Source organism: Python bivittatus, unplaced genomic scaffold (assembly GCF_059951505.1).
Source record: "Python bivittatus isolate LINGU-HERP-01145 unplaced genomic scaffold, Pbiv_v1 ctg000700_np1212, whole genome shotgun sequence".
NCBI classification, from domain to species: domain Eukaryota; kingdom Metazoa; phylum Chordata; class Lepidosauria; order Squamata; family Pythonidae; genus Python; species Python bivittatus.
The window spans coordinates 54869416-54889036 of NW_028277098.1; the positions used below are offsets into that span (position 1 = coordinate 54869416).

At 41.0% G+C, this 19621-nt stretch overlaps 2 protein-coding genes across 2 annotated transcripts in view; both read left to right on the forward strand.

The window, feature by feature from the left end:
- Positions 1 to 4734, forward strand: part of LOC103059318 (uncharacterized) — a 31338-nt gene extending 26604 nt beyond the window's left edge. The window contains exons 12-15 of the mRNA XM_025165643.1: positions 128 to 210; positions 307 to 444; positions 2560 to 2679; positions 4364 to 4734. Of these exons, the coding sequence (XP_025021411.1) occupies positions 128 to 210; positions 307 to 444; positions 2560 to 2679; positions 4364 to 4523 (501 nt within the window). The 3' untranslated portion in view covers positions 4524 to 4734. The remainder of the gene's footprint in view (positions 1 to 127; positions 211 to 306; positions 445 to 2559; positions 2680 to 4363) is intronic.
- A 4281-nt stretch (positions 4735 to 9015) lies between these two features.
- MICAL1 (microtubule associated monooxygenase, calponin and LIM domain containing 1) overlaps positions 9016 to 19621 on the forward strand; it is a 50954-nt gene continuing 40348 nt past the window's right edge. Inside the window, exon 1 of the mRNA XM_007426577.4 lies at positions 9016 to 9278. The gene's annotated coding sequence lies outside the window, so the exon portion shown is untranslated. The remainder of the gene's footprint in view (positions 9279 to 19621) is intronic.

Sequence of the window (19621 nt, forward strand, 5' to 3'; positions counted from 1 at the left end):
TTTCATTCTTGAAATTACTTTAAATCATACAAGACTTGATACAATTATGGGAGTACCTTAATGCCAATCACAGCTTCTTTGCCACACTTCCGCTTGCATTCACAATTTTCTCTGATTATTTCTGCAGCAGTTTCATAGCTCTGAAAATGGGCAAGCCCTTGAGGGAGAAGTGGTTAAGCGAATGATAGTCAAAGAGGAAAGTCCAGAAAGGTAGGGATCAGCTAACACAAGGAGCTTCACTCACGCACCGAGAACTGTTTTAGCCAGCCCTTGATGTGATGGTTTCTCTTTGTTTCCCCACCACAGACAGTCCCATTTCTCCCAAGAAGACCCTGCAGAGAATCACCCGATCCTGCATCCAGGCCCTTCCAGCTTCTCACAGCAAAGCCTGCAAGAAGCAAATAGCAGCCACTGTAGCAGGGAAAGAAGCCATTGTGCAGAAAGGTAAGGCATCTCCGGGCATCCTTTCTGCTAGAAATGGGCTGCATTTGGCCTCTGTGCTGTGTGTGTGTGTGTGTGTGTGTGAGAGAGAGAGAGAGAGAGAGATCCAGAAGGAAGCAGCTCAGGGTTAAGAAGTGAATGAAGCCAGGCAGAAAGCTAAATATGCATTGATTTTCAATATAATAAACTTAATCCCAAGTACTTAACAGTTTCCCCTTTCTGATACATTAACCCCTGTGATTTGTTTACAACTCTTGCGGGTCTCCAGGGTTGCACTCAAGGCTTCGGAGGTAGGAGATGTAGCTCTGGGACCTCAGGTTGAGCAGCCTTAAACTAGAGCCAGTCTTAGGAAACCAGTGTATCGCTTTTCTTTTGAGGGATCACAAGCCCTCTTAAAGTATTTATTTTTGTTTCCAGAGGTAGCTATGCAATTTTATTTATTTCTGTCTTTAATTGTAAGATTACTGTCATGTTACCTCAGGTGCTCAAGATGGCCCAGAAGCTCTCCCTCTTTCAGTTGGCCACAGCTGGTATAGGTTGGACTGAGAGAGAGGGGCTAGCCCAGTCAACTTATGAGCTCCCGTATCTAGTCCAAAGCTTTTCCCACTATGGCGCCCTGGCACCCTGTAAGCAAAGTAGAGATAGGGGTTTGTTTCACACTTATTTTTGCCACGGATAAAATGATTTCAGTGTGAATGCCTTTAATTAGGCCTTCAAAAATTATCCAAAAGAGATCCTTTGGAACATGTGAGAGTGTGAGTGAAGCATCTTTTAAAGCATACATATCTTTTTTCAGGCTAAAGACAGGGTTGCTAATGACATGACTTATTAAAGCAGCTGAAAAAGGATGCAGCTGTTTTACAGGTACTGCACTTATGCTTCCTTACATTCTGCAGCAGCTCCTCCAACTATTTTCTCTTTTATTAGATACATTTTATTAAGCATTTGAAGGAGAAATAAAGAAACAAAAAGGAAAAGGAGAGGTGAAGAAAGAAGAATAAAACATTCATGAATCAATATTTTGTTAATTAGTTCAAGTAACTGAATATACTATATCATTTTAAAATCTACCAACAATTGGTAAAATTTAAATCATATAAATATCAACAGTAATACTCAACACAGCATAAAGCCTAAAATATTAAGAATTTCAGTCTGGGCAATAAAGACTTTATATTAAGAGAAACCTAAATTTTAGATGTGGTACAAGCCTGTGTATAATTCTGATCTGAAAATGGTTTCCAAGGTGAGTTAAATTCTGTGACAGATTTACTTTTGAAATATAAGGTTATTTTAGACAACAAGGTGTCAAATCATTTTCAAAGCATAGATATCCCAACCCGTGTACATCTCAGAGCTCTGATTGGTCTCCAGCTCTAAGTATTTATACAAAGTTATTTCTGATACCATTAGCCACTGACATATAGTTTTTCTGATGTGGGAAACAAAAGATTTCTGCCAGTGTATAAAGCTTGGGAGGCAGGACTGGATCAGCAGGTGACGGGGGCACTGGCAACCTAGCCCTGGATTAGCACGTAGATACAGAGGCCAATACTGACTCTTTATTGTTAAAATCATTCTGCAGTCAGGCTAGGAGTCATGTATGTGGTTGAAGTTACAGATATTCATTTTGTTACTCCTGTAGTCATGATGCTGCTCCGATTATTTTAAAATGTGAGAAGCACGTGTTCAGAGTATACCTTTTATTTCAGCATAGGCATTTTAAAAAAAGCATTTCCTTGATCTAAGATGTCAGGAAGCAGTTGCAAGCCATAAAATGGTAAGAGAAGTAGGGTAAAAAGATACTGAAGAAAGAAACGTGGCCCTCTGAAAGGAGTGGGCCATTAAGACATATGCAGATTCATCTATGATGATTACTGTGTAAAGCAAAGGCAGCTGTCTGAGACCATAGGGATAATCAAGTTAATCACTGTCTGTCTTTGGACTGTCTCCAAAATGGGACTCAGTGTTCAGAAGTCAGGCTCAACAAAGCTGCTGGTATGAGCATTTCCTTTTGGCTTCCTTGGCCTTTTTAGCAAAGTTGTCTATCCCCAGCAGTGCTATAAGCTTCTTTCTTTGGAGCTGACAATAAAGGATCCCTGCTATTGTCTTTTCCAGGAGAGATTCAGAACTTAGAAGCAGAAGCCACACTGGCAAAAGTCTAGAAGATCCCAATGAAGGATTGGGTACTGAGGAGGCAAATAAGGAATGTGAAGAACTGGAAGAAAATGTTCTGCTGTGAGTAAATATTGCCTTCTATTGTTGTCACCTGTGGTGGCCTCTTAACAAGGATTTTGAAGTTTTGCCATGGTGAGGATGGATACTAGCTCTGATGGGTTTAAAGTAGCAATGAGGGAGAGTACAGGCCCATAGGTGAAGTTACAAACAGTAGAACCATCAGTGATTACTGTAGTAGTCATGATACATGGCAATACATGGCCAATGAATTCCAGGAGCAAGTATTGTCCATGTCCTGCTTGTAGCCTTCTCTGAGACATCTGACTGGCTCCTCTAGGATGCTTAAATAAGCTATTCATTTGATTCCACTTATGCTTCTGTGGCAACAAAGAAGGTGGGATCAGGTACAGGGTTTAACTTGCTGAGAATATCCTTGTTTTATATTTTAAAACCAGGGTTCTTGCCCTTATGGCTAAAAAAAAGTGAATAGAAAATGTACGAATATGGAATTAAGCAATGGATGGACTGTTGCATAATTTTTTATTTCTTTTATTTTACTTTGCTTTTATGTCTGCTAATAATGAAAGTGGAATCTGTAAATCTGGGAAACATATATGAATATCCAGTAGAAGAGAATATATGTAGCTGAGGTTGAACTATGGAGCCCTTGGTGCTCTCTCAGCTTGGTTGTTTGCTTGCAGACATTTCATTACTCAACTAGCTAACATCATCAGTGCAAGTGAGTGGGGTTTGCTCCCTTTTATATACAGAAGCTTGCCCTGCCAGTGTTGGTGGGGGTGTTGTTTTCTCCATGGTAGTTCCTTGATTAGGATATTGTTTTCTGTTTGATTGTTTGTCTGGTGTTAATCCTTGTTTATTTGGTTATTGGCTGCTAGAGGGGATGTGTTCTGATCTTTTTTGTTTCCTTCTTAGCTTTTTGTTGTTTCTTTTGAATGGTGTGTAAATATAGTTTATTTCTATGTGTGTATTGATGGCTGATTTGTCTGATTGCCAAGCTTCCAGGAATTCTCTAACATTTTTGGAATTGGCTTGATGACTCAACATACAATGTAAGGACTGTAACAGCCACTATGTAGGACAGACAGGCAGAAGACTAGCAGAGCACATCCATGAATACCAACTAGCGGTAAGAAGATACAATGAAAACTTCTTAATCTCACAACACATGGACAGACTCAATCATAGTTTCAATTGGGAAACTGTGAGCATCTTAGGCCAAGCTAAATCCAAAAACACTAGGGAATTCTTGGAAGCTTAGCATTCAGACAAGTCAGCCATCAATAGACACATAGAGATAACCACATTTACACACCATTCAAAAGAGATAGTAAAAAAGCTAAGAAGTAAACAAAAAGACCAGAACACATCCTCTCCAGCAGCCTATACCCAGATAACCAGGAATTAACACCAGACAAACAAGCAGAAAACAATACCCTAATCAAGGAACTACCAAAGAGAAAACCACACCCCCACCAACACTGGCAGGGCAAATTACTGTATATAAACAGGGAGCAAACCTCACACTCACTCGCACTGATGATGTAACCTAGTATGGTAATGAAATATCTGGAAGCAAACAACCAAGCTAAGAGAGCACCAAGGACTCCACATATGAATATATTTTGGGGTTTGAGCTATAGGTCTGAACTTTCATTTTCAGCTAAGATATCAGTTTTGATATTTAATTACACTAGGTGACTCTTTTAAAATGTATTCTTGGCAGGGCGAAAAGACCTAAATTGGAGCTTTGCAGAGCCTGGTTCTCCATACCCACCTACTACTGGGTTGTATTATGGATGTTTTTCCTGGGGATTGCTTGTCTTGTTCTAATCTGGATCCTGGAGCTACAGAAACAATGTTCATTTACGACCTCTGATTGTTAGACCCAGAAGGCACAGAACTTTACATCATCGAAATCAGATTTTGCTTATGGAAAAATAAAAATGGAAAACACTATGGATGTATATTTGTGATCAGTGTGCCCTAAAGGCCTAAGACATAGTCCTACCTAGTCCAACCAGGCCCTAAGATATGGTCCCACCCAGCTGAAATGTCCTGGAAAACTTCACAAATAGTTATGACTACTTTTGTTTTGAAGCGGAGATGGTTGTAGTATGGTAAGTATGGTACCTTTGCTAAGAGATACTATAATAATGGCATAATGCTTACAACCCTTTATTAATATATTCATATACAGTATAATGTTAGTAATTGTCATTGCCTAAAAAAGGGATGTTCTTGGGTTTTAGCAGGGTACTTTTCTTTGTATTGCAGGAGTATAGTAGAAATACTAATTGCATACATTACAGTATTGGGATTAAAAAAATCTTTTAAATGGATCCACAATATGAGGGTGAGACTGATCCAAGTCACATTGCAGATGGGAAAATGTGCTGAGCAACATTCCTTCCCACTAGTGGATGGCAATGAGGCTCACCCAGCACAGAATTGCAATGACAATATTTGAGAAGGGGGAAATAAACTGTTTCATTACTTGGCAAACCAAAAGCTATGACCCTATCATATTTGGAAAACTGCATGAGACTGAAGCAAAGAAACATGCATAGGATTGGGTTTCAAGAATGGAAGAGAGTTTTGTCTTGCCGGACAAAATGCTGAATGTAACAGGGTGGAACTGGAAAAGGATGCCTGGCTGTATGCCTTCCCATTTGACAAATATATTTTTGACATATAATATTTGTGCTGTTAAGAATTTGAAGGCCATGTCTTATTTACCTGAGGAATGGATAAAGATGGTGAGAAACCACTGAGAGTCAACAAAGCTTTTCAGAGGCATTGACATTTCACCTGTAAACCAAGCACACTTTCCAGAACTGGAACTTGGGACTGGGTCAGGGGGTGCTCCCTCTTCAAAAAGTTACATTGAAATGTTAATATAATTGCACACTTCTAAGGTTCAGCTATTTCTAAGCCTAGTAGGAAACCAGGTTGGCTGTTTTTATTTTTATTACAAAACAAGAGGTCAAGACAGGTAGCCATATACCAAGAAGTTAGAGTAGCTGTGTTTGTAATTTGTTTAGACTGTGGCTGAACAAATTAGGTACTCTTGAAAAAGGCAGTGAGTCCCTTGCACCAATCTTTCCAATGAAATACACTCCAGATGTGTTGAGATGTAAACACCTTATGTGCTCCCTGCAAATTTGGGAACTGTCCCAGCACAATTGGAGAGCATCAGGTTTGGGAAACCTGCCTTATGCCAATTCCTGCTAATAAAATGTTGCCTTTCACATTACTGTGGGTGTGATGCATTCCAAAAAAATTAGGAACAGAAATGTACAAGTCTCAAACCCCTCCCTCTATTGTCAAATCTGCTAAATCAGATGTAATAAATGCTGTTGTTTAAATCTGGTCTTTGGGAATTAGGAGAATACAAGAATGGAAGAGTAGCCTGTTGGTACCTGCAAATGTGAAATGGAGACATATATGACTGAAGTCCTGCTCCAATATCTGGAGGCTGGATGGGAAGAAACATTCTGAAGCTGAACCCAAGTCAGAACTGCTATCTGTCCATTGAGATTCTTGGTTGATTCCAGTAATGTTGTCTCTCAAAGTGGTGGCACTGCCCCTAGAGAAGCAGGTTCATAACTTGGCAGTCCTGATCACATGGCTGCTGGTATACTAGTTGAAGCCCTACCTAGAGCAAAAGGCTCTTGCAACAATAACTCTTGTTCTTATGACCATCCAGTTGAACTACAGCAACGTATTCCACATGGGGCTGCCTTTAAAGATCACTCTGGAAATACAGTTGGTGTGACATTTTTGTTTGCTAACTAGAACTGGACGCTACAAACATATTGTATCCATATTTTGGTCCCTGTGCTGATTGCTGTTAGGTTCCTGGCTACAACTTAAAGGGCTGGCTTTAACCTATAAAGCTTTATATGCCTTGGCACCAAGGTACCTTCAGACCATCTTCTTAAACCAGTATCAACCTGTCTGATACGCACTATATGGGAAAAATTGTTGGTAGATCCCCACTGACATGAATTTAGGTGGGCTGAGGCTAGGAGGAGGTCCTTTTCTGTTGTGGCTTGTTTAATGAAAGAGTCTTCCAGAGGTGGTTTGGCATGCCCCAACCCTATTGACTTTCAGAAACAGGTCAAAATGGAGTGCTTCTGGAGGACTTTTTAACTCATTAGGAAAACACCATAGAAGCTATTATAGTTCTCCAATTTTAAATTAACAATAACATTTATTTTATGGTATTATATTGTTTTCCATCATACTGTAGAATTTTTTCAAAAAGGATACTGAAAATGATTAGAATACAGCCATCTAAAAATCTAATAAACAACACCTCTTCCTGTTCCCCTGCAAAAAGTATGTCAAGGCATGGTGGTCCCCAACACAGAGGTAGCATTGAAACTTCAAGACTGATATCCTTTGATTTATCTAGTCCTCTTCTAAAGCCATCTAAAGTAGTGGCCATCGTCACTGTCTTGAAATAATGAATTCCACAGGTTAATTTTGTGCTGGATGAAATACTTCTGCCTTTTCTGAATCTCCTTCCAGTCAGCTTCATTGGATGTTTCTTGGTTCTAGTGTTTTAACAGAGAAAGAACAATCTCTCAATGCAGTGAATGACTGTATGCTTCATCACATGTCCTCTCTGTCAGTCACCATTTTTTCCAGGCTAAAGAGTCCCAAAAGTTCTAGCCCCCTGATTATTTATAACTAAAACAGCAAGGAAAGTAATACTGAAGATAGCAGGAGATACAATGGGGTTTTACATGTATTTTTCTTGGAAAAGCATATTAATTCTACAAGGTACTTTTTAACACACTACTGATCATTCCTTTCTTTTCAAAGCCACTCACATTATGTCACCTGCCTGTATTCTGGAGGATATATTCTGTAATTCTGCAGATATACCACATACAGGTATAAATGTATACCGCTCAATGTCGTTTGACTATATCACCTTGTAGTTTTAAAATAAAAACAAACGTTTAACTCTTGAAAACATAAGGTCTCAGAAGGCAGATATTGACCAAAACAAGGTTCTGAATGCAAAGATTTTACTGCCATGACTGCAGGTTTCATCTCTTGCTTAAATCGTATATAGGAAATTATATAGAAGATGTGTTTATTTTGCACATGCTATAGAATTCAGTCTGTATAATCTTTTGCTTAAGCAGCTTCATTATTCTCTTTACCATATGACTTTCCAACAAGTTTAAGTGCTTGAGGCTAAAAATAAAAAAGAATGTTGCTTCTTATGGTCATAAAGATGCAGTTGTAAACAGAAAAATCAACAAATTCTGCTTTTCTTTCTTTTTCTCTTTGTTATATTGATTTGAATTTCCTGTATTGTACTGCTGCTCCTCACAGTGACCACATCTATTCTAAGACTAAGCTGAACTATTTCTGGCTAGTGCTTTGAGACTTTCCGGAAATGGATGATGATGTGAGTTCAACTCATCAAAACGGTGCTTAGGTTCTAAAAGTGCTTGCAGAAGATTTCACATGTACAGGAAATCATTTGAAATATCTATTGCTCTGTTTTCCGTATTGGGCAACAAGGAGGAAAGTGTGGTTGCATGTTGTTGTCCTGCACCAGCAGGAAGTGTTTGTAAGTGTTAATTATTTGCTGCACATGTGACAATTTCTTTAGAACTATTTTTCTTGTTTATACTTCACCTTTCTTCCCATACAGCTCTCCAGATGGAGACCACTCAAAAATAAAAGTGTTAACTTTATTCAGAAAAGGAAGCTCTTATCTATTTTCCTCAAGTCAGAAATGGCAGGAGAAAAGCAACCCGGAGGGTTTTTCTAAGAAATTAAGAGAAATTGGGGAGGGGGGTGGCGAATGTTCGTTTGAATCCCCCCCCCCTTTTGCTGTTTTTGTTTTCAGTATCTCCTGTGTCAGTGCATTTTTCTCTCCATTCTCGTTTTCAGTATATTGAAATCAACGGCCCAGGAAGGGGTATTTGCGAGGAAACCCGAAATATTGTCTTAACTCTTAGAGTTATACTTTAATTGGTTAGCTGAAATGAATAGCATCGATCGCTCGGTCTCTTTCAAGCAGTGAGCCATGTTTTTTCTGGAATGCATCACACAGGCAATTCTCTCTCCTCCCTCTCCCGGCTCTATTGTCGTTAAAAGGGGTGGGGGACCCTCCGCAAAGGGTTCTTGGGGGGCGGACACCTTCCAGCCTCGTCTGCCCCGCGAGAGCGCGCGATAAACCCACCCCGACCCGCGACCTCAATACGCTTCCAGGGTCCTGCCCACGTTGCTCGCGGAGTTTTGAAACGCCCGGCCGGCCATGAAGCCCCGCCTTCGCGGCGATGTGGCTCCCCTCCTCTCCCAGTTGGTGCCCGATGCTCCCCTTCCGTCTCCTCCTTCTCGAGGCGCTCGGCCGGCAGGCTGGGGAACCGCTGCGTATTCTGGTCCTGAAGGGCAGGGGCGCCTCGGCTGCGCGGGCGCTCCTCGAGCAGCCTACCGCCAAGCAGCTCCGCCTAGCCGAGAGCGGAGTCCCGGTGGCGGAAGAAGCGGCGCCTAGCGCCACGGCAGCGCAAAAGAACCAGCGGGAGAGGGGCTTTTTCTCCGCTCCCCCCACCCCCCGGCGAGGAAGTGCCGCGTCTCCGTGTGCGTCTGCCTCCCAAGAACGACCGCGGGTAGGTCTGGACGGGCACATTCGGGGAGTGGGATAGCCTGGAATATGGGTCCGTAATAAAACAGGGTACCGCTAAGCGTATGCACAATGCTGGGCACTTTCCCCCCTCCCCTCCCCACCCCGAAAGGCAGAACCTTGCGAGGCAAAGGCGCAGTTTGCTTCTTTTCTTCCGTCCTTTGCTCGGAGGGTGTGAAGTTTGCCAAGGCTACGAAGAAAGTCGCTGGCCTTTTCCCCGAACGGGGCAAGAGGTCGGCGAGCGGCGAGCTTCTTCCTGGGAACTGGATACAAGAGAAGGGAGAAGTCTGTGTGGGTGATGTCTGGAGAAGGAGAAGGGGGCTTCTCGCAATTCCAGTTTTGAGCCGAGAAGACCCTTTTCCTTCCAGGGCAACGGAGGTTCGCCAGGATGAGCGGAATCTAATGAACTGGGAGGGGAAGAGTTGAATTGAAGATGAAGATCATCGTCTGTAGGCGCAGAGGACTCCCCGTTCTTACTTAATTCGTGGGAGGGGGCGGTTCGCTGCTGATTGATGAAGCAGCTTGGTTGTAAGCACTGACTCAGGGCTTCTGATCGCAGAGCTGCAACCGGCGTTCTCTGCGAGCAATATGTTTGATCCAGCAGAAGCGGAAAAACCATTTGATGTCATGTTTAATTAGCTTGTAAGTCGGGTTACCAGCCCTCATGTCCAGTAAGCATGAGAAAAGTTGGTCTCCAGCTGGCTTTAAAGAGAAGTTAGAGTGTACAATAGACTCCTTGCATCTCCTCCTTTATCAGAGAATTCAAAGAACTACTACAGTAGTTGATTGTAGAATGAATGAATTTCTGGGCACTTATAAAATATTATCTCCAAGCTATTATCATCTAGAATTCATGCCTGGCTTCCTGGTGGGGTTCAACCCTGGCAAATCTTTGCCAATTTATGCTAGCCTTCACCTGTTTGCCAATTCTTGCAAACATTTGTATCTGGCACAAAATTCTGGTAGAAAGTTTGCCATTGCTGAATCTTCACGCATGAAGAAATGTGAATTTCTGTCCACAATGTAGAGAGATAATCAAGGCACTTAATCTCATTGGCAGCTTTCAACAGAGTGTCTGCCATCATTATTTATTTTATTTTATTTTATTTTATTTTATTTTATTTTTATTTGATTTGATTTGATTTGATTTGATTTGTATGGCTGCTCATCTTAAAACACAACTCTGGGTGGCTCACAACAACAATCTTCAGTAAGTCTAGACTAGTGATGGCCAACCTTTTGGGCTCGGCATGTCAAAAATTCAGAAAATGCCTAACTTGACTCTGCTTGCATGTTACCCCCCACCCCACAAATAAAGGAGAAACAATTATTTACATATTCATTGTATATTAAAAAAAATACAGTCCAATCGTGTGGTGCTATGTGTTATATAAAGAAACATCAAATAATTACAAAAATGAAATGCAAGTAAAACAACCTCAGTTTCTTTGGTAATTCAGGGAGCATAGTTGTTGTCAGGTGTTGATGAACACTGGCGTGTCACCCAGAACACCGTGATGTGTCTCCTTTGACACACATGTCATAGGTTCACCATTACTGGTTTAGACAATGAGAAAAGAAATATATAGTTACTGTACTTCCAGATTTATTCATTTGTTAGTCCTCTTGCCTCTTTTGCACCATAGCATTTGTATCTGTGTTTGTGTTAGCAGTGATTAGGCTAACCCATGTGAATTATGGTTTGTTTAACCATGATTTATTGAATAAACTATAATAGCTCTGGTTGACGTGGCATGCCAAGGCATAAACCACCATTTGCAAATCACTGGCTGAGTTTACCTGATATGCCAAGCTGAGAAAAAACACTTTGCCTTGCAGTGATGTATGACCCAACTAATGATCAGCAACACCATCTGTGCCCTTTAGCATCAGAAGCTCAAGAAAGTTGACAGTTCCTCATTCTTACACTTCCTTCCTCTTGGGCTCAGGCAACTTAGTCACTGAAAGGAAATCAAGCTTATCTACCATTTACTGCTTTTTAGCTCTCGCAAATAACCCCAGGAGGAGAGAGACCCGCTGCTAACAACAGAATATGCCTGATGTAGCTTCCTGAAACTAGTTAAAGTTCTCATACCCACCCAGTATGGTCATTTCTGCTTCCTCCTAAACTGGGGGTGACTCTAGCTCCCACTTAACAGTCTGAGCAGGTGGCCCACTTTTTAATACTGCAGCCACAGGGTGGAGTCAAAAGGCCTTGCTTTATAGTCTGCACCTACTAATTTGTGTTAGACTTTCCCGGAAATCTTAACTCTCTAATAGAAAAACAATTAAGTTCAATTAAGGCGTATCTCTGCTGAGCGCTTGGTATTGCCAGTTACAATGTGGATGCAAAGGTAGAGCTCAGCTTCCTCGAACTCACTTGAAACAACTCTTGGCCAAGTTGATAGCATTAGGACTGAGTGAATGATAGTGTGAATTCCTTCTCTTGCGTGTTGGCCTTGGGGGCCTTGTACAGCAAAAGGATAGTTATGGGAAGCATATTCATAATCATGGATAAGGCAACAGATCTCTAAAACTGCCTTTTTCAACTTGCTGCCTTCTGGTTGTGTTGGGATTGCAATTTCTGTGGTGGCTTGAAATTTTGGATACTGTAGTACCAATGTATTTGGAGGGCACCAAGTTGAGCCAGCTGTTGTAAATGTTGCACTCTAGACTGTAAGTTTTCTTGAATTTTTGTATCCTAGGGTTTCAATATTCTGTTTAATTCATCTTACTGAAGTTTATTTCTAAAACTATCTCTTCCCCAAGTAAAACTAGAGGTGTTGGCTGCACCCTGATCTCTATCCTTTCTTGTTCTCATACTGAAAGAGTGTGGGGGAGGAAAACACCAGGTGATTTTGTATCTGTGTCATCATCACCAGATAAATGAAGAGGAAACTCAGTGAAGGCTCAATATCAGTGATCTATTAATGAGGAAGGATGATTACTTGAAGAAAATATGAGGAAAAAATTCAGAAATTTGAATTTGCCCTGAAGTTCTCCTGGATAAATTTGGGACACACAGAGCCATTTTCTCCTCCAATGGTTATCTATACTTTATTCTGTGACCATGAGGTACCAGATAAAGGTTCTAAGGTTGGTTCATTTGGTGCTATGGAGTCAGTCTCAACTCCTGGTGACTACACGGAATCCTACTGGCAACCAGTGAAAAGATTGCGGCATTGGTACAATGTGCTTCTATGCCAGTCAGCAGACGGGCTGATCAGTGCAGCTGTTGGGTGATGTTCAAAGGCAGTCCCATGGACAGCATATTTCAAAAGTCTAAGTGAGAGATAACAAGGGCATGAGTGACTGTAGCAAGATCCCTGCTCCAGGTGGAGTCACAACTGACCCACCAGCCAAAACTGAACAAAGGTCTCACTGGCCACAGCTTCCCCCTGCTGCTCTAGCAGGAGCCATGAGTTAAGAAAAGCCTTCAGATCACGGACCTGCTTTTTCAGGGCTAGTGCCAACCAGTCAAGAGACACCACTGAAGCAGACAGAAAACCCCAGTGGACAAACAGTAATTCCATCTTACTATAATTCAGTGTAAGCCTGTTCTCTTCCATCCAGATTCTCACGGCCTCCAGGCACCCAGACAGGACTTACTTCAGTGGCTTCACAAGTCTGGGCTGGGATGGTGATATAAAGCTACGTATCATCAGCATGAAGAATATCTATCTATGTAGTCACTAGGAGTTGAAAACGACTTGATGGCACATAATCAATCAATCTTCAGCATATTGATTATATGAAACCCCAAACCTCCAGAGACCTCTCCCAGTGGCATCCTGTAAATGTTAACTTGCTTGGGAGAGAGAATCAACCCTTGGGGCACCCCACAAGGGAATAGCTGTTGGGCCCATCTTCACCCTCCCCCCAAACTGGAACCATCCATTGAAGAAGGAGTGGAACCTCTGAATCACAGTGCCCCCAATCCCTACCTCCTACAGAATGATACCATGATTAATGCAGCTGAGAGGTCTGAAAGGAGTAGGGTGGACACACTTTCCCAGTTCCCAAATGAAGTAAACTTCTAGTGCAACTAATGCCATCTCTGTTCCATGTCCAGACCTGAATCCTGATTCTAGAGGATTGAGGCAATCCATTTCCTCTAGGGTGCTCCATAAGTGTTTTCCTCACCACTGCCTCAATAACTTTCCCCAGAAAGGAAGTTTGGAGACTGGATGATAGTTGTCCAATACCTCCAAATCCAGAGAGGGCTTCTTGAGGTGGTACACAACAGCCTCATTCAAGGCCATTAGTAGCATGCCCTCCCACAATGAAGTGTTTACCAGATCCAGAAAATTGCCTCCCCCCTAGATGCAGGAGAGGCAGGGATCCTGCCCACAGGTGGCAGAGGATATCTGAGAGAGAACTTTGTCTACTTCATTGGTGATCACAGGCCAAAAGGCATCCCAGGTAACTAAACAAGATGATGCCTCAGTCATTATCCTGGACTCTGTCCACGGGGAGTCAAAACTTAACAAATCTGGATGAGTTTATCAGCAAAATATTGTAATTATTCACATCAACTGGGCTGGAGCCCTTGATGTTGGTTCTTTCCTAACAGGAACTGACCTTCTGAAGTAAAGCTCAGGCCACAACTTGCTGATGCAATAAAAGAGAAGAAATAGTGGTGTTTCACCTCTCTTATCACTACAGAGTAGGCCTAACATGGGCACGTACTTGTGCTCAGTCAAATTCACTTCTTAATTTTCTGCACTGCTCTAGGTGTCACTTCTGTCATTTCATCTCCTGCAGGCTATTGGTAATCCAAGAAATAATCTACGATTAACCAATAAAGAGAAGCTGCTTGAGGGTGGGGACAATTTCATCAAGGGGGCCAGCAAACCAGGCCCTCAATGGATTTACTTGCCAGGTTTTCAGGAAACTCTCCAAGACCCTTCTGGAAGCCATCCTGATACATGAGGCACCTGGAGCAAACTATTCAAATAGGACTGTGTCTATAGAAGTCCTGGGTGGCAGCCAATCGCATTTGAACCAAAAAGTGGCCTGGCTGTGGCAAAAGGTTGGTGATAATGCTCAGATAATCACCTGAGACATGCCCATGGTTGCCATGGTGACCATAAACTCCTGGGCCTGATTCACCTTGTCTGTAACAAGGAGGTAGAAGTTCCTTTATAACACCAAAAGGTGGGGGTTGGGTCTCTACCACCAGCCAAGCAACCGTAATGAAGCATAGATGAAATTTTTGTTCTGCTCATATCGTGGATTTGTGAATTTTTCTTATTAATCATCATCTTAAGGGAGCAGTCAGTCTTTACTGAGTCTAGGGTTGATTACATGGTTCTTCTTGCAATTCATGGTACATAATGGTCTCCAGATCCATAATTTGAAGGCATCTTCTTTCTCACGTTTTATAAGTATCCAGCTTTTACAGCTCTACAATACTACTGGAAAGACAATTGCTTTAACTAATACAATCTTTGCTGTCATAGAAATAGCATTCTCTTTCAGGGTCTTGTTTGTTTGGCAATACTACCTTAATATTTAACATTAATCCAGATATTTCACTTTTCATTTTTGTTTTTATACTGAGCTTTTCTAGGTGTTCTTTACTTTCAGCTAACAAAGTGATGTCTCCATATCTCAGTTTGTTATCCTATTTTATACATATTGTGTTTGTGTGTGTGTGTGTGTATCTCCCATTTTAGTTCCCACTGTTATTCAGTCTTACCATTCTTACAATATTTTTGCTATATAACTTAAACAGATATGAGGATTATATGCATCCTTATATTTTTCCCTTCTTTGTTTCGAAGGAATTTTTTTACATTTTTCCTCCAAAATTAGTTCCTATGAGATCTTAAGCAAAACTTTTCTTGTGTGATGAATCAGGGCACTGCTTTGGTAACTTGCACATTTCTTCAGCATAGATATGCACATTAATCTTTCCTACTCTCTGCACCACATGAACTTGTCCCATCTTTGTTGAAATAGCGTTATTTCATTTTAGCTGTCTTTTCTGTCGCTTCAGATTGTTCAGTGGGAATTTCAGCTGTGCTTGGTCTTTTCATATTTGACCGCTGATCTATTACCACTTAGAACTCATTTCTTAGTGTAACTGATACATGAAATATTCTCTCTAAGTGTTCCTTCTATAATCCCATTTGTAAAAGGTATCAATATATTCTGTCTTTTTAAAACTTCATTAGATCTGTTCCATGATTACTCTTAAATATTCCTACCTTGGCTATAAATTTTTCTGTGATTTCTCTGACCTTCTGTAAAAAAATTCTCAGGATTTTTCCCCTTATTTTTCTATTTTTTTTATATTCTTGATTCAGATATTTTTCCATCTCCTTTCTTTCTTGACATTGTATTCACTCGTTGCATGTCCTTGTTGCACAAGGCTTTCATTTTCCTAACCTTTTTTAGCTTCTTCTGAAAGACACTTGGATCTTTTTTCTTTGAAATACTAGGACAATTTTTTACCCTTGTTTTTTAATCTCTGTAGTAGCTCAAATCTTAGGTTCCCTTTTATATAAGTTCAATGTACTGAATCTGTTCTTTACAGCCAGAATAGAAAATCAGTGTGTGTCCCCCAGGTCAAATCTTGCTGGCAGGCAACTCCTCTTTAATTTTCTAAATTTAACTAATCTATTTGACTCCAATAATTCACGGCCTTTTCCACAATCTACACCTTGAAGCTCATGGCTGATATGATTGCACTTTTCCTTCTTCTGTTTCACCAATTATGTACGTGTTTTGATTCTGATGCGCATCTGGTGATGTCTGTGCATAGAATCTTCAGCTCTACCAGTCAAACGAGATGATACAGATATTCTGCCTTTTCCTCTCCTTTAACTGAAAATAATAATAATAAAAAACCAGTGAAAGATGCAAGAACAATAAAACAGGGTGATAATGCACTTTTTAAAATTATGTGAACAAGACTGCGTGATTTGCACACAAACAAAATAAACTTTATTAGGAAGTACTCTTTACTATGCCTAAAGATTGTACTTTAATAAGATAAATATCAAGCTTGCTATCCCCACTCAACTAATAGTTTTTAAAAATGATTTGCTAATTCATCACTTTTCCAATATGGGAAGAGCATTCCTGTATTACATATATCCAGTATTTTTGTAATACTATCACATACTCTTTTGGTTATTTTCTCTTGTCCACTCCTTAAACATCTAGGTTGTTTCCATAAAATGGAGACAGGATACAATACAAAACTTAACCCAAAATCATGTTGGAGGTGCTTTTATGAATTGCATAAAAACCTGTTACTGGTTAAGCTAACCACTTCATCCAGGATTTTCTAATTGCATCTCCATTAAATTGTCATACTAGGGTTTGTATGTAATGCTAAACCATAATTTAAAACCACATATAGTGGTGCCTCAGTTCACGAACTTAATTCGTTCCACAATTCTGGTTGCGAGCCGAATTGGTTGCAAACCAAATCAAATTTTCCCATAAGGTTCAATGTAAATAAGGTTGATCTGTTCTGAACCATATGTATATTTTTTTAACCACAAAAATATGAAACAAAGTACAGTACAGTACAATAGTTGAGATTGTCGACTTCGCCATCTTGTACTCCGAGGCCAGATCAGTCACACGAATCCCATACTGATGCTTTTCTACAATTTCCTTCTTTAATTCAATGGTTATTTTCTTCAAAACCTTCTTCTTACCATTTCTTGTTACCTTCATTATTGCTCTGCACATTCTTGTCACCTTCATTACTGTTCTGCAAGTTCTTGTCACCTTCATTATCACACTGCATTTTTCTTTTTACCACCATGCTTGCTCTGCACTTTCTTTGCACCATGCTGGATGTACTGTATGTGCTAAAAAGCACACCAAAAAGCTTCACAGCAAGCGTCTGTCTGCGACCACGATCTCGCCTAGAGGAAGCCACGACCACGTGTCAGAGCAGGGAAGATGGCCGTGGGTCGTGTTCGTCACCCGATGTGGAGTTCGCAAACAGAAGCAAAATTTTGCGAACGCTGCTGTTTGCAAACCAAATTGTCCGTGAACAGAAGCATTCGTGAACCGAGGTATTACTGTATACGGATCTGAGAGAAGCCTCAGTCCTCCACCCCTTTTTCTGCACAGCTAGAAGAAGGAATAAGGCAGGATACAGCTTCCTTATAGCAGATTTTGGCTTGCAATTATAAACCAAAAATTGTGGTTTAAAGTAAGCTACAGTTACTCAACAAGGCATGGACAAATGGGCTCTAAACTGTGTCTTTTTAAAGAGATGACCAATCTTCTTTGAAACTCCCTTTCTCCAATGATCTGAGAAAGTTAATAAAATGAACCTTTAGAGCAGCTGATCTTGCTCTTTTTTATATAGTAGCAAAAATAGTTCCATTTGGTTTTATTTGTTTGTTTGCAGGAACTGTTCTTTCCAACTTCATATTACTTTTAAAAATTCACAAACTGGTAGAGGCCTGTGAGAATTGTTGATGGCACCAACAAATGGATTGTGGCTACACACACTGAACATGGCAGAAATGTGGACATTGTGATTAAAGCCGGGAGGAAATAGTATTTTCTTTGGCAGAAATTTAAAATGGTACTGGATGAATGATGAGGTAGTATGATGCCTTTTTACTAAGCACAAATGTAGAATGTCTGTGAAAAAGGGGAAACACGTTTGATTTAGGTGTTAGATTTATATCCTGCTTTGTCCTTCAGGAGGTCAAGGTGCTGTGTGAAGCACCTCCTCCTCAGTCCCCCCACCCCTGTGAGGCAGGTTGGGCTGAAAGGGGTGATTGGCCCCAAATCACCCAATGAGCTTCAGTGGCTGAGAGTGGACTTGCATTTGGCTCTCCCTGGGGCCAGTCCAACTAACCATTTCACTGGACTGAGTCTCCATGGATTGTGCAGGGTTATGCAGCAAACTGGGTATGGGCAGGCTGTAAAGTTGTGGCTTCTGCTTTGTCACCTTTTCTGTTTCGCTGCTGTTGCCTGCCCACTGATAAATAATTAACTTTCCTACACTCTTTTAAATGTTTTCTGGGATCAGTCAATAAGTATGTTCTGTTCAAATTGCTCCTTACTGCCCAAGGGATTGTTCCAGTTAAGAAATAATTTAGCTCTAACTCCCCTTTACCCCACTAAAACATGTGCCTTTTTATACTGGAATAATTTATCTTACCCTATTATTTCCTGAGACTCATTTCACCAGCTCTGTTCTTGTTATATACTAGACAACCCTGTGACCCATTGGGCACCCTTTGAGGGAAAGGTAGTGCAGTCTTTTGTGACCAGAATGAACAATAAATTTTAGGCTGACCATTTTTTTTTACCCCAATGCTGGATGATCCCGTGATCATCTAAGAAGAGTATATATCATAAATAGAAAAATAATTGTAGTAGCAAACGAACTTCAATAATAAGTCAGTATTTCCTTACCTAAACAGATAAACAGAATGACCACAGGCAGGCAAAAAAGCAGTGGGAACAGGAACGACTTCTGACTTCCTGCAGACTTTCCCATTGATGTTGCTTGTGGGAAGCTGGCAGGGAGAGTCAGAAACCACAGTCACATGACTGCGGGGATGCTGCAACAGCCACAACTTTGGGAATAAAACTGGTCTGAACTTCATGGAAATTTCAATTCCACAGGGGTAATGGGTCCTGGATTTTTTATGCATTCTTTAAGTTAGCACATTTTAGGTACCTTGATTCAAAAATTGCTGTGGTATAATGCACCGTTTGGGCTAACTTGAGGGTACAAACAGGCAAACAGATAAACACAATGAGAGTTTTGGTAGTGTATAGATAGATGAAAAGACATGCATAGCAGTAGGGTAAAGGGGAGTTGGAACTAAATTAACAAAAATTAACTCAATCCTGTTAGAAAAACCCTTTCTAATAATAAGAATTATTTCATGGCAATGTTTGTGGCTTTGGGGCAGTCACATCTTCTGTTATTCCCAAGATGTTTGTTTGTTTATGGCTGCCCATCTAAGCAACTCTGAGCAATCCACAACAGGTGAAAACAGCCCAATAAAAGCAAGTTAAAAACCAAAATGCAAGCATATAGAAACCGTCCATAATCATTTTAAAAAGCAGAAAATCACAATCAGTAACAGAATTCATTCTACATCAGCTCAACACAGCCACTGCAAGAGCTCCGCACCATTGCCGGGCCCCCAGGCACAGTGGCAGAGCCATGTCTTCAAGGCTTTCCTAAAGGCTGGGAGGGTTGGGGCCAATCCAGAGTCCAGGGGAATGATGTTCCACAGGGCAGGGGCTACAGCAGTAAAGCCTCTCTTCCTGGGTCCTGCCAGCTGACAGTGTATTGTAGACGGGACCTGTAATATACCTCTCCTG